The sequence below is a fragment of the Platalea leucorodia genome (assembly GCF_965183815.1).
Source record: "Platalea leucorodia genome assembly, chromosome: 7".
Lineage (NCBI taxonomy): Eukaryota > Metazoa > Chordata > Aves > Pelecaniformes > Threskiornithidae > Platalea > Platalea leucorodia.
Window position 1 is genome coordinate 43899187 of NC_138829.1, and position 13473 is coordinate 43912659.

The window sequence follows — 13473 nt, forward strand, 5'->3', positions numbered from 1 at the left end:
TTTGGGTCTTGCTGAAAGTATTTAAAGAAATGGGATTTAAAAAAAAAAAAAGTAATGATATCTTGTTCTGTAAGTGAAGCCCAAGCCAGCACATTTATTAAGCCACAAGCCACTCCGAAATGGTATTAAATCTGTATCTTCCGTTCCACAAGTTGTCATGGAAGAGGAAGAGTGAAGCGTTAATAAAAATAACTTTCCTGACAGTTCAGTCCCACTCCATAGCGAGAGAATATATATATGTGGATATATAATTTAAATATTATATAATATATCACAATATAAATATGTGTAACTTTTCTGTCAGATGAATGCCACTCAGCTGAACAACTTTGTTGACATCAGTTAACGGTTATAAAAGCAGCCGACAGCAGTTGGTGTCCAAAACGTAAATGTAGGGCTGACTGCAGGGAGCAGGCAGACACGCTTACTTCTGGGGCTTCAAGTAACCTTGGCTGTCACAGAATCATGGACCCTGAAGTGTAAAAGGACAAACCACAGTAAACTTTGTAGTAGCAGGAAAGTATTTTCATTGCTTGAAAAAAAAAATAAAATTCAAACTTTGTCATCACATTAAAAACATTACATGAGAAGTAATAAACATATTTACACTTCTGTTTTGATTATAAATATACATTATATACAAAATAATGTTATAAAACGTAGAAAGTTCAGTGCTTCTGATTTTTTTTAAATTACTGAAATACTAGTCTTCAAAATAAACTACAAACAGACAAACTAAAACCCATATTATTGATTTCTGAAGGTCATCTTCAAAACGGTCCTATGTGGTCAGAGCAGAAGGTCAGTAGTGGACATTGTGAAGGGGTCTTGTCTGCACAGTTCAGGGCAGTAGACGGGCTAGGCCAACAACAGGATTTACAAGGGCAGGAATATCGCTGTCCGAGAGATAGCACAGTCCAGGTTTCTTCAAAGAGATCTTGTTTCCTCCCTCCTCATTCTGCCCCACGCCACAGTCTCATCTCATGAGTGTCACAGCACTTTCCACTGGGTATTATTGCTGTAAATATGTATATAAGAAAAGAGCTTCTACACACCTCTCGTGTCCAGGGGCAGGCTTCCCCTTTTCTGTGTAGCAGTGGGTGGGCATGAAAGAAACAGGATGAGCCTAGAACCTTCTAACTCTAATCTCCACCCATCTTGGCAGAGGGCGTCTCAGTGGGTGTTTCGCTGTTGGGCATTTGGAACCGGGATGAAGGACAAGAGTTGGAGTTTTTTGCAACCAGATGGAGAAATGGGGGTGGGGGGTGGGGGTGTCACACTGCTGCTTCTCCTTCAGAAAGTAACAGCTGCAATTTTGAGACTATCTGCAGTAGAAGGTGGCACTTAATTCAGAAACACGACATAAACCCCCAAATTTGTGTCAAAATAAGGCCGGGGGGAGAGAATGAGGAAGGAGAAGAACAAAGTAATGTCTATTCACAATCACTGGTAGTGCAAAGAGCATGAAAACAGCTGAGACAGATCAGCACATAAAGGTTCTAGGAGCTGATTGATTTTAAACGCATTTGTAAGGCTTTAAATAGAGCTGGGATCACACCTCCTCCTTATCAATGGGGAAGAGGCAGTACACATTCCTTATGACAACTTTTCCTTCTCCAATGTTTAAATCCACAAAAATCCTGTCCCATATTGTGGCTTGGGTCAATCAGTTCTCCAAAGCATCACCAAATGAGATGACACGTAAATTCGGTATTCCTCTTTCCTTCCTCCTCTCGCCCCTTACGCAGTCTCCAGTACATGCAGCAGGAGAGAGGCGACGCAAATAGATCTGTAGCAGGAAGTATCAACCACCCCTGCCCAATACTGTTCAGGTAACTGCAAAAAGAGCAGTCAAGTTTCTGTTTGGGCTTGTTAGATTCTCTTGACACATTTTAGGCACTTTTAAACCCAGAAAAAAAAATGGAGACCTCATTTATACTGTATCCATTATCTGCATAGCAATGTGTCTTTCTTCACACCTTCCGTGGCAACATCTGTGATAGTTAAGTGCCTCCTCATCTACCGGCACCTCCCATAACCAGAGTTCTGGAAAGCCAGGGGTCTGTCCATAAGGAACTGGCCTCAGTATCTTTTAAAAACAAATCAAAACAACAATATTTTAAACGCCTCTCTCTTCCCTCTGCCTCCCCTCTTCTATAGCCAATGAGATTTCTGGTATCAAACTTCTGGTATCAAACAAGGGCAGTAAGAACAAAAAGGTGTATTGCATCTTTCAGTAAATTCACAGTCTGTCCAGTTCACCCAGTTCCATCCTCCGCCTGAGAGCAGCAAGTTGCATGTAATTAAAAACAGTCCAATCCAGTTCTGAATTGTAAACAATGCAGCAGGAACGTCCATCTACTGGCATTACCAAATCTGAGGTGCAAATGGGCTGATCTTCAGTCTTATACCTGTCAGAATATAAAATAATACCAGGAATGAGAAGGAAGCACAGCATAGAGAGTACCGCAGAACTAACAAACTGTAATTCAAGTATGTCAGGCCAAAGCAATTTAAGCCAGACATTACTGCAGTTTAACTATCGGCGTTCAATGTTCTTGGCTGGGTCCAGAGACAAAGAATCAGCAGCAAAAAAAGTCATCTCTATGATGAGTAGCCTCTCTACCTGGTCTGAGGGGAAGAATGCTTACAGATCTGGGTGCTTACCATTAGGTCTCTGTAAAAAGCATATGGTATGGTTAAATAGCTTGTGTTCAGAAGCCTGAATGATGAGAGGAGAGGTTTCAGGGGCTGCCATCCTGAAAACAAAAACACTTCTGGAGATGCCTGATGTAAATCTGGGAGTCTAGCTTTGGTCAGCAAGATCGTCAAAGGAAGATATGGTATTTAGGTCAGTTAATGGGAATGAAGTATCTAGCTGTCATTTATATCTTTGAAAATGCTTTCACTTAGTCTTAAACGTTTCATATTGTTGGTTGACTTGTGTTCCAGCTTGCCTTCAGGAGGAAATCTGATATCCACCTGGCAAGGGAGACAGAATCCTGCAGATCTGACTTCACAGATCACTGCTATACGGCACAGCAAGCTTCTCTTTCCTGGAGTCTGAAACGAGTCCTAAAGATGGCTACACGGAAGAAGGCAGGTATTGGTTAGTGTCAAATTGCCTTTTACTTCCATTAAGCCTTTTTCCAAAAGGTCAGTAATCCTTCAGGAACTGGCTGGTTCCTCAGTAGCTGCTTTTTAAGTCTTTAAAGTTCAATGCCAGGCCCTTCCTTTTTCGTGTATCTGTCCTCTGACTTTTCAATATAACATCAAAATCTAGATGTGTTTATCAATAACAGCGTTAACTTCTGTTAGAGAATATATAGCTGGAGCTTAAATGCCAAGAGGCTGAAATCACCTTATTACAGACTTCCTAAATGGCTGTTACGCCTATCCACTCACACATTCAGCTACCTTCCATCTTCTGCTGGAAATCTACAGCTTTGCCTGTTTCCACAGAACACAGAGGAAAAAACGTGGCCTTACACCAATGGGCCTATGAATGATTATTGTTTCCATTTTTTGCTGACTACCTATTTAAGAGGAAATAATCCTACAATGTGCTTAATTTTTATGGGCTGATATTCTGTGCTTTCGTCTCCTGCTGACTTATCTAAGCTCAAAATCTCTGGTTTAACAAAATCAGAGCTGCTAATTTCTTTATCCCCCCCCCCCCCCCCAATGTTCTGTGTGGGCCACAGAAGAGGAGAGGTGAACGCTGGGAAGCATTGGGATCCCTGGAAATAGAGTAACCTTCTCAGATGCAATTCTAAAGGATAATTTACCCCTTTACTTTGTGAATTTATGCCTGTCCACCTGTGTACTTACTTACCTCTGTGGCTATGATGCACTCATTCCTTTCTTCTGTTATCACAAAGACGGACTGGTACATTGAATCCCTCGGAGAGCATATCGCTGATATTCTACATTCCGGCTTTTCACTAAGGCAGGGCAGAGAGAAAAGAACGTTAGTTGACTAGTAACAAGCCTGACTCTCAAAATCTACCACGAATATGGAGGGGTGGAATGAGATAGCCGTGAAGGTGTGGGAGGGAAGTGCAGAGGATGAAGTTTCACATGTTCTTATGATGACAGGACATTATACTAGAAAAGTGGAAGTAAGGAATAGCTACTGTCTTCCTATGCTTCTGCCATGTCCAACCTAACAGGGTTCTCCTCAGCTCCCTCAGTGTAACAGCCACAAGCAGATCCCAGACCAGACTTTCAGTACGTGTATCAGAAGACTGATGAGGCAGTGAATACCTGCCCTTTTATTGAAAAAGAGAGTTATTTTTACTCTACCATTCTTCTCAGTAAGCAGATAATTTTGTCTTCTTAATAAGCAAAATACTTATTTTTAATCACTATATGCCTTAACTGTTCGTCCTCCAAGATCGATTGAGGAAAGAAAGACACTTCTTACTTTCACCGCTGACCTAGCCACTCCCGTTCCCCTTCACAGTACCCACGCTAGCAGCACCCTGCACAAACACTCAATTTAATTGACTTAGCTAAGGATACCACTTGGCCGTGACACACATACTCCAGTATAAAGATTCCTGGCTTTGCTCTGGTTTGTTTTGTATATTATCTGCTCGAGGTTTCTTTTTTCCCCATATTTTCTCATCTGCTTCTAGATCGGTATGAAGATGAGGGGCCTTAAGAAAGACTAGAAGGAAGACTGCATTCTCACCTGTGTAGTCGGAGGGGAGACTTTTCTCCTAAACACTTTTCACTTTTGTAATATTTATCTTCCTGTGTCCCTCTACTTGTCAGGTCTTTTACCAGATTGTAGTCCAGTTTATGATTCTTGGGTTTGTAGTTTGATTTCTCCAGCCCACAGTCCACTTCAAGGTCTTTATTTTTATTGGTGTTTTTGAGTTGGGAAGCTGGAATGAGATTGTCCTTCTGGAAGTCAGACAGGTTGTTCATTGTCTCCAAGTCCTGCTCCGGGTGCATCCTCATCTGCCTGATGACCATTGCTATCATGCAGAACAGTATGAGCAAAGCCACCAGCCCCACCCCCATGGATATGGCAATCCAGGGGACTGGTTTAGGAGGAAGTGTAACGGGCACTGAATAAACTGGCAATTCGCAACGGTTGCCCATGAAGCCAGAAGGACAATAGCAGACAAAGTTGGCACTATAAAGTCCGCTGTAGCATGTGCCTCCATTCTCACATGGGCTAGAAGCGCATTCATCTCTGGTTTTGATGTCACAGTTCCTGCCACTGTAGCCTGGCAAGCACGTGCAGGTGTAATCGTTGATCAGGTCATGACAAGTTCCTCCATTGGAACATGGGTTTCTGGCACAATCATTGATGTTTATCTCACATTTCTGACCAGAGAAACCAGCCCGACAACGACACACACGAATCTGACCAAGGTAAAAGCAATTGCCATCTGAGGAAAAAAAAGTAAAATAAAAAAAAATTAGTCTGTGACGCACTTCACTCGGAAACCTAAACCTCTCCCCGCTTAGCGTTATACTATTTATACTATTTCAAGAAGAGGGAGGTTATTTTACAAAACAACTGCACATCTAGAAGTTCCTTCTAGTTTACCTAATTGTATCACCATGCCTTAAAAATATGTCCCTTCTAAATATGTAATAAAGTTAATTTAATTTACTTAATTCTGCCATCTTCCCCATCACATGATAAACCTTGTGCATTGTTTTGTTGCACAGAAAATGCCAGTGAAAGACACCGCCCCCGGCCCGAGACTAAAATTAGGGTAGATATGGAATACAGCGGGGGAGAGGGATGAATGTATTAGAGGAAGAGTAGAGGTCAGATTGGATTTCTATCACTTCTGCACTGAAAAGCACAAATAAGTCAGAGACACAAGATTTTTTTTGATGAAAAGACTCACCATTTGCACACGGGTTGCTTGTGCACCTGTCTACTTTTTTTTCACAGTTTGACCCTGTGAAGCCGAAAGGGCAAACGCAAGTGTAGCTGGCCCCTTGTTCTTTTTCCAAGCATGTGCCACCATTAAAGCACGGAGAATCTATACACGTCAAAGCACTGTGCTCACAGTGAGTGCCGTAGTAGCCAGGGGGGCACAGGCAGTGATAACCGTTCTCCATATCCTGCAAAACACATTAGGCCACTTTTATTTGAGGGCACCAAATGATAGCTGCTTGCACGCTTCTTTTTGGTTGGCAGTGAGTGCTATTCAGTCCATTCTCATCCACGCTCTGATGTGGCAAAAGCAACATTTGTCGAGTAAATAACTGCAGGCTGGACTGTGAGGGACAGAGCTGTGAATCGGCCCTACTCAGCGTGTAGGAAGTAATCATGCAGCTACACAAGCAGAGCAGATGCAGTTGTAGGGAGCCTACAGGCAGCTAGACAAAAACATTACTACCACCACTACGGTCTAACGGGATCCCTGAGGTCCTCCCAGAGCAGAATGGCGTGTGTCGACCTACACAGCTGTGATCAGGCCAGTTATCCTCAGCACGAGAGCCCTTTTTTCCTTTACAAGGGCTTACGCTGCTTTGCCATGGATAAGTCCCACCACTTAGATCACAACAAAACTGTTTCTTCTTTCCAAGTACTGTATGCCCAAGGCCTTGGGAGAAGGGAGCTAGGGTCTTGCGCCATTAGCTTTAATCTAAACATGCATCAGATTACATTTGATATCTATAATCGATCAGTCTTTATCAACAGGTAGAATCAATTGTTGACTGGGTCCAAAAACACACCAAAACACTAGACTGCAGAAAACTAAAAATGCAGAACCCTGTTTCACAGAAAGTGTTTCAGCTGATTGCCCTTATAGTGTCTGACACTACACTCCCGTAGCAGAAAGCAGAAGTTTTCTTTTATTTGCTATTAAAATACAGACTTAGCGTGTTTCTGTATGAACCTTGGTTTGAGAAGCTTATTTTTTACAGCTCTGCTCCCTCACCAACCTTGGGTCTTGCCAAGCTCTCATAATGGCTGCCACAGAAACCTAAGGATCAGTTGACTGGTTCTAATCTAGATGATACATCTCCTCCTGTAACAGACTTCCTCCCCTGACACCTCTTGGGAAGGGTTCAGTATGATAGTTGTGAGTGTCGGTAATGAACCTGTGTACTATCGAATTCCCATTATGTTGTTACAGAACCATTTCTGAAAACGTATACTGGGGCTTGCTTCACACAAAGGCTTTACATTTAAAATGCCCTTACCGTGCAACTACCGCCATTCCTACAGGGATTGCTGTCACACTCGCTGATCTCATGTTCGCAGTCAACGCCGGTGAAGCCGGGTTTGCATGAACATGTATAGCTGCCCTGGCCAGTGTTCATGCAAGTTGCTCCGTTTTTGCATGGTCTGTGGTGAGTGCAGTAGTTCAGATCTGCAAAGATACCGGGAGTTAGAGAAAACGTCTTTGACAGTGGGGAAAAGACATTCATACAAAAACACTTTAGTCAACAAAAAAGACAGAATCAAGTATTTCATTTTGCTATCAACAGGAATACTGGAGATGATTATCCACGTTATTATCAGTAGTAATCAGATGTTTCAGATGACCATCGACCTTAGCTATTTCTCTACGTCCATCACTGTAATACATGAGCTCTGAATTTTGAGAGACCTGGCAAAAATTTAACTTTCTTAGGGCTTTGGTATACTCTCCCTTTTTGTGTGCATAAACTCATTAGCTGCAATGGGATTTAGATGCCAAGTTGGAAAACATACTTCCTAAGCATGTGTTCTCTGAAAGACTACAGACACTGTGCACAACATGCCACATACTAAAACAGTGAGCCCCATCTTTAAAAGGTGTGCTCCGAGGCACATTCTGGGGAGGCAGGGTGGAAATAAAAATGTTTTGGCTTGGAGATTTAAACAAACACTAGAAATTTTTTATTGTTTATTTACTGTGCTCTCTTCTTATGAATGTTAGTAGTTTAAACTGTCTAAATGCTCTGTCAAGCTTGACGGTCCTTTTTTTTTTCCCTTTAAATTTGAGACAGAGGTTAAGCACACAAGTTCATAGGACATAAGTAGAAAATCTTTATTATCTCTATAAATACCATAGAGTAATTGTAATACAACTGGTTAATAGATAACTACAAGCAGAAAAAAATCTGCGACTTTACTGCTGCTTAATTCAGACTTCTCCATCTTAATCCCATAACTGTCTTGAAAACACTTAGCTTGCTTTGAGCACTTAATGATCTCGGTGCCAGCAGTGCATATATGGCCTTGAGGACATGACTGCTCAGCTGGCTACGGTTCAGTGATTCAACGGGTTGAATAGGTGGAAGTGGTCTGCTGTACCTTAAAATGGAACCTGTACTTTTCATTCTTGCTTACATGATTTTTCTCTCATGCTCCAGACTTATCACATGAGTTAACTTCCTTGTATGCAAAATAAGGAAGGCTTAAATGATGGTGTTTACTGCTGCTGGAAACTGTTTAGTAAATTGTTATAGTTGTACAGGGAATAAGTTGAGCTTAGCTTGAGCAGGCAGAAAACTTGCCTGTTCAACACTCATCCAGGTGGTTGTTTTTTTTTTTTCCAGGAGAAAAACTGCTGGTACCAAAAAGGTTTGCTTGTTTTCAACCAAAATTACTACAAATACCAGTATGTAAGACAGCCGTGATACAAACCAATGCCTACGAACATGTACCTTGCAGAAATTTAATGCGAGATCCGATGGGTCAGATTCCTTAGTCCAGTGCTGAGGAATACCCAATCTAGAGCCATAAGCACAACCTTCAGAACTAACCTTGATCACAGAAGAGGCCACCCCATCCTTCATCACATATGCACTGCCATTGTGTTTTACAAGTCCCGTGGCGGCAGCCTATATGGGGAATGCATTCATCACAGTAGCGGCCTTGCCAACCAGGACGACAGCTAAAAGAAAAGTCAAATTAAAACATTAATGACATGGAAAAAAGTTTAAGTTTCTATTACAAGGTGACATTTTAACTGAAGTTCAGATTGCGATTGCCATCTACTCACATGCACTCTCCAGGCTTGTTGCAATATCCGTTCTGTTCAGTACATCCAGACAGACAGATGGCTGTAAAGAGAACATAAAAAAGCAGAAATGTTTAGGTAAATACACATGGCGCTACAGAATACATTTTTAAAAGGGGCAATGCCAGCTTTAAAAAAAAATACTTTGAAAACCAGTTTTGCACTTTCAAAGCTTTGTTTTAAAAATTCTCGGTACAGGGAGTTCTGGAGCAGGAGGAAGTGAACAAGGAGAGCCAACATTTGACAAGTTGTGCTTTAGTTTTTCTGTTTATACAACAAACATGAACTCTTGCAACTCTTGCTAGAAAAGGAGCAAGAGGAGGCAGCTTTGGCCTGTGCTAGCGAAAGACTGAAAAAACCTAACAGGACCCTAAGCCCACAGTAAAGATTCCCACTACCAACCGCAACACCTGCCTCATCTCTGGCAGCAGGAAGGGTGGAAGCACTTGTGTGGGCAAGGTGCTAGCATTTTAACTTGGAATCGATATCGCCGATTCAGGGATACCAGCCAAGAACCTTTCCCTGCGAGCTCACTCTTTGCTGCTAACGCTCGCAGAGGTGAAGCACAGCACTGGTAGTTGCAGCCAAAGGGGCCAAAGTCCTCAGCGTGGAGCTTTCTCCAGGCGGGGAGTAGAAAGGTCAGCATGAAAACATGGCCCCAAGCACCGACTGGGTAACCGTCCACAATGCGTCGTTACAGCGTTATCGTAGCCACCCTGTTTTAAGCACTAACTGCAACGACAGCTACAGCCAGGGTCAGGCCAGCTGGCGGGACTGGACAAGGGGACGTGCTTTTGGGCCCCTTTGTCACACAAGTTCCCTGATGGCTCAGGGGGGCCGCATGTTCTCGAAGGCCTCCAGCATCATCCCTCTCCCCGCCACTAACGCCCCGTTAGCACAGAGGAGGGCCTAGGGCAGCCGGAGCGGGTGATGCTCCCCACCGCACTGAGGCCTCCGGCAGCTTTACCGTCCCAACCGATGCCCACGGGGGGGCCCCGCTTCTCGCCTCCCGCCCTCCCCCGTGCCCAGCAGCCGCCCACCGGCGGGGCACTTACGCTCAGTGCAGTACTCGCCGGTCCAGCCGGGCAGGCAGGCCAGGCTGCCGTCCGCCTCGCAGACGTAGTGTCCGAAGCGGTCGTCGCGACGCTTGCAGAGGCGGGAGCAGCTCTCGCCGTAGTAGTTCTCGCTGCAGACCACCCGGTAGGAGTAGCGCAGCTGGGTCAGCGGGCCGCTCTGCACGTCCTGCGACCAGTCCTCGCCCACCGACAGCGACCGCTGGATCGACATCTGGCTGATGAGCCAGTCCTCCGAGGGCGGCCGGGAGCCTGCGGGAGAGCGGGCACCCCGTCAGCGGCCGGCGGCCAGCGCCCGCCACGTCCCCCCGCCGCGAAAACCACCCACCCCGGAGAGGAGGGGAGCGGGGACCCCTGCCCACAGAGCTATAGATGTATAGATGTATAGATATCGATACGCGTGGGTATGTGCGTAGGGGTACGGCCCGCGTACGAGGGTGGCCAGCGGGGCGCACGGGGCGGGAGCGCTCACCCCGGCCGAGGGGGGCTCAGCGGAGGGGCCTTTGAAAGCGAGGGCTGCCGTGAAATATCCTTTTCCTCTCCGCTCAGAAAAACATCCCAAAGCCATTATTCCTTTCCAAAGGGCGGAATTCGAGCAAGGTGTAAAATACAGGAAAAGGCGGCCGGGGCTCGCTGGCAGCCTCCCGGCTTTCTCACCGCAGCTCGCCTCGCTTTCCCACGCCAAAAATAAACCGGAGGAAACGCAATTGTGTTGGGAGATTGGGCCGGGGCAGAATCAAAGCGGCCCCTGATGGATATCGTTGGGGGACCGGCTCCTGACGGCGGGATGAAGCCGGCCCTCCCGTTATCGTATAAACAGCTGAGCGGGGGCGGCCGTTGGCCGTGTCGGGATGGGGGCGGGGGGAGGCCGGGGCCGCGAGGGGCGCTCCCGCCGCGCGGGCGCCCCCTGCCGGCGGCGGGCGGCCGTAGTCACCTTCCGGCAGGTAGTTGGCGGGCGCGTGCCAGGCCTGGATGATCAGCGAGAAGGTCCCCTGCGGGGAGAAACCACCGTCAGCCCCGCCGCCACCGCCGCCACCGCCGCCCTCCCCCGCACCCGCCCCGGCCCCCGCATCGGCCTCTCCCCGCCGCTGCGCGCTGCCCTCCCTCCCGCGGACCGCGGATCCGCGCCCCCCCCCCCCCCCCCCCGCCTTTGCTTTTATTTCTCTTAACAACATCGATTATCCCAAGCGCTTCGGGGCTGGATGCGCCTCTTCATCGCCTTTTTTTTTTTTTTTTTTTTTTTCCCTTTCTATTTCTTTAAAGGAAGTTCTGGAAATAAGTCTAAAGGCGAAAGTAGTTTGTTTACGTTACGGGTTAGCAGCGCGCCGCGGTTAGCCTTCCCGTGCCGCCCTCCTGCCCCACCGCACCGCCGCAATCGGGTTTAGAGTGGAATCTCACCGGCCACGTGAAGTTAAAGGGCAACTTAATGGGGCTGTCAAATCTCTCTGTATCCTTGATGCTGAAGGAGTTTATTCCCAGAACCGGGGTGATGATGCTGCCGAAAGTGCAGGAGCCCGGGGAGACCACTGCCTGAAAATGCTTCAAACAAACGCGAAAGAAGGTCCTGCACTGGGGGGAGCAGGGCTTCCCGCTGGCCAGGGACCCGTGGCTGTTCACGAATTCGTGCAGCTCCAGCTGGAAGACGCCAGAGCCGGACACCCTCTGCACAAAGAGGAGACACACAAAATAGCCAAATCAGACCCTACCCCGGCTTTGCCATGCAAACTTGCTTCCATCACCCACTTTACATTTCGCGAACCCTTTTTTTTTTTTTTTTTTCCGATGTGCGATTACCTGCTGCAAAATCATTAACAGAAACGTCAAGCCAAAGATGCGCGAGGCTGTCATCCTTGTGTTATTCAAGCTTCCAGCTCTTAGTGGGTTTAGTTTTCCTCCTGTATTCCTCAAATGGTCCAAGCGAGCGCCTCTCGGTCGAGGGAGAAAAGAGAGGCGTCGCGGCGATTCTCCTGGAGCAACCTGCTCTTCCAAATATTCCCCGAGCGCCAGCAGAAATCGGAAGGTAAAATCCAGGTGTCGGTCCGTCCCCTTCTGGGAATTAATCCTGCAGCCAACCGCCGACCTCTGGTCGCTGTTGTCGTCTTTATAAACTCCAAAGCCGGGTGGGTTTGGTGAGAGACGCGGAGGGGAGTGCTTAGCGTGGAACCGCTCCTCCTTTAACCGGTGCTAACAGCGCTCAGTAAATGGAAAACTTGCTTCCCTTCGAGCTGTTTATATAGTTGCCTCGCATCCTCACAAGCTCATTATGTAAACTGTCAGTCAGACTCACGGCCGATCCCTCCCCTTTTCCATCTTTCCTTTCTGGAAAAAGGAACCAAATGTTGCGGAGAGCCCTCATATCCAGAATTAATACCCTGCTGCCGCCGCCGCCGCTGCCGCGCTGACCGCCGAGGAGCCGAGCTGATTACCAGCGAGCCGAGCATCTGTTGAGATATTTACGGCGCTCGCACTGGGAGAGTTCCCTCGAAAATCAGACGCCTCTCCACAGAGCAGCCTTCCAGAGCCCCCGAACAATAGAGGATGAAATGTTTAAAAAAACACGCCTGCTTGTTTGCTTGTTCGGTTGTTTGCTCCTTGCCCCCCCCCCGCCCCCGGCCCCGATCGCTGCGTGCCCGCTCCCCGGGGCGGCGGGACGGGGCGGCCCGGCGCTGCGCCCCCGCCGCGGCCGGGCAGGCGCTGCCCTGCCGGGCGAGGGCCGGCCCCAGGTGGAAAGTAAAAGTAAAAGGGTGCTCGCTGGCCAGGCGGGCACCCGGGACGGCCCCGCCGCCGCCCCCGGGGCGCAGCAGCCTGCTCCGGGGGGGCCGTGCCGCCGCCCCCGCCTTGCTCCCGACCCCGGCTAACGGCGACGCGCCGAAACCCACCCGAGGAAGGGGGCAAGCGGGGCGGGCGGGGGGACGGGCGCGGCGGGGGTCTGCAGAAAACCGGTGGCGAACGAGCGGTGAAGCGAGGCGGCCGCGGCCGGCGGCGGGGAGGGAGCCCGGCTGGCCTGCTGCTGCCCCGGCCCCCAGAAACACGGGCAAGGGGGAGACCGGGGCGCTTGCAGGCAGGCGGGAGCGGGGGCGGCGGGGGGCCGCGGGCCGTGTCGAGCTGCCTGGCAGCGGCCGGTGCCGGGCTGCGGTCTGGCGTGTGCCAGTAAAGCCCTCGGCCTGATTGCGGCGTGCGCTTATTGTTGGGTCGCGTGTCCCTCATTAAAGCCAAGCACAGAGAAGGCCTTTCATGTGGCTTTTTATTTCAGCTTGTTAAATGGATGGGAGGCCGGAGGGGGGGAGGGAGAGATAAACCCTCAGCTGTATGATAATGAGGTCTTGCCACCTTTGTGCCAGCGCCCGGCTCCCGGGGCTGCGGACCTCTCCGGCGTGGATCACCTGGGGAGCAGCGCCCGGGCGCAG

The 13473-nt window shown here is 48.2% G+C and overlaps 1 protein-coding gene across 2 annotated transcripts; it reads right to left on the minus strand.

The window, feature by feature from the left end:
- Positions 1-516: 516 nt before the first annotated feature.
- Positions 517-12248, minus strand: DLL4 (delta like canonical Notch ligand 4; the record flags this gene model as incomplete). Of its 2 annotated transcripts, XM_082317040.1 has the most annotated exons (11): positions 11861-12248; positions 11465-11728; positions 11001-11058; positions 10049-10318; positions 8976-9036; positions 8737-8867; positions 7186-7355; positions 5877-6096; positions 4697-5405; positions 3836-3944; positions 517-2411 (listed from the first exon to the last, which is right to left on the minus strand). In XM_082317040.1, the coding sequence occupies exons 1-11, from the start codon at positions 11912-11914 to the stop codon at positions 2406-2408; spliced, it is 2052 nt and encodes a 683-aa protein (XP_082173166.1). In that variant the 5' UTR covers positions 11915-12248. The 2 variants fall into 2 exon arrangements, with proteins under 2 accessions (XP_082173166.1, XP_082173165.1); XM_082317039.1 differs by lacking the exon at positions 517-2411 and having other exon boundaries at positions 3806-3944.
- Between the last annotated feature and the right edge of the window lie 1225 nt (positions 12249-13473).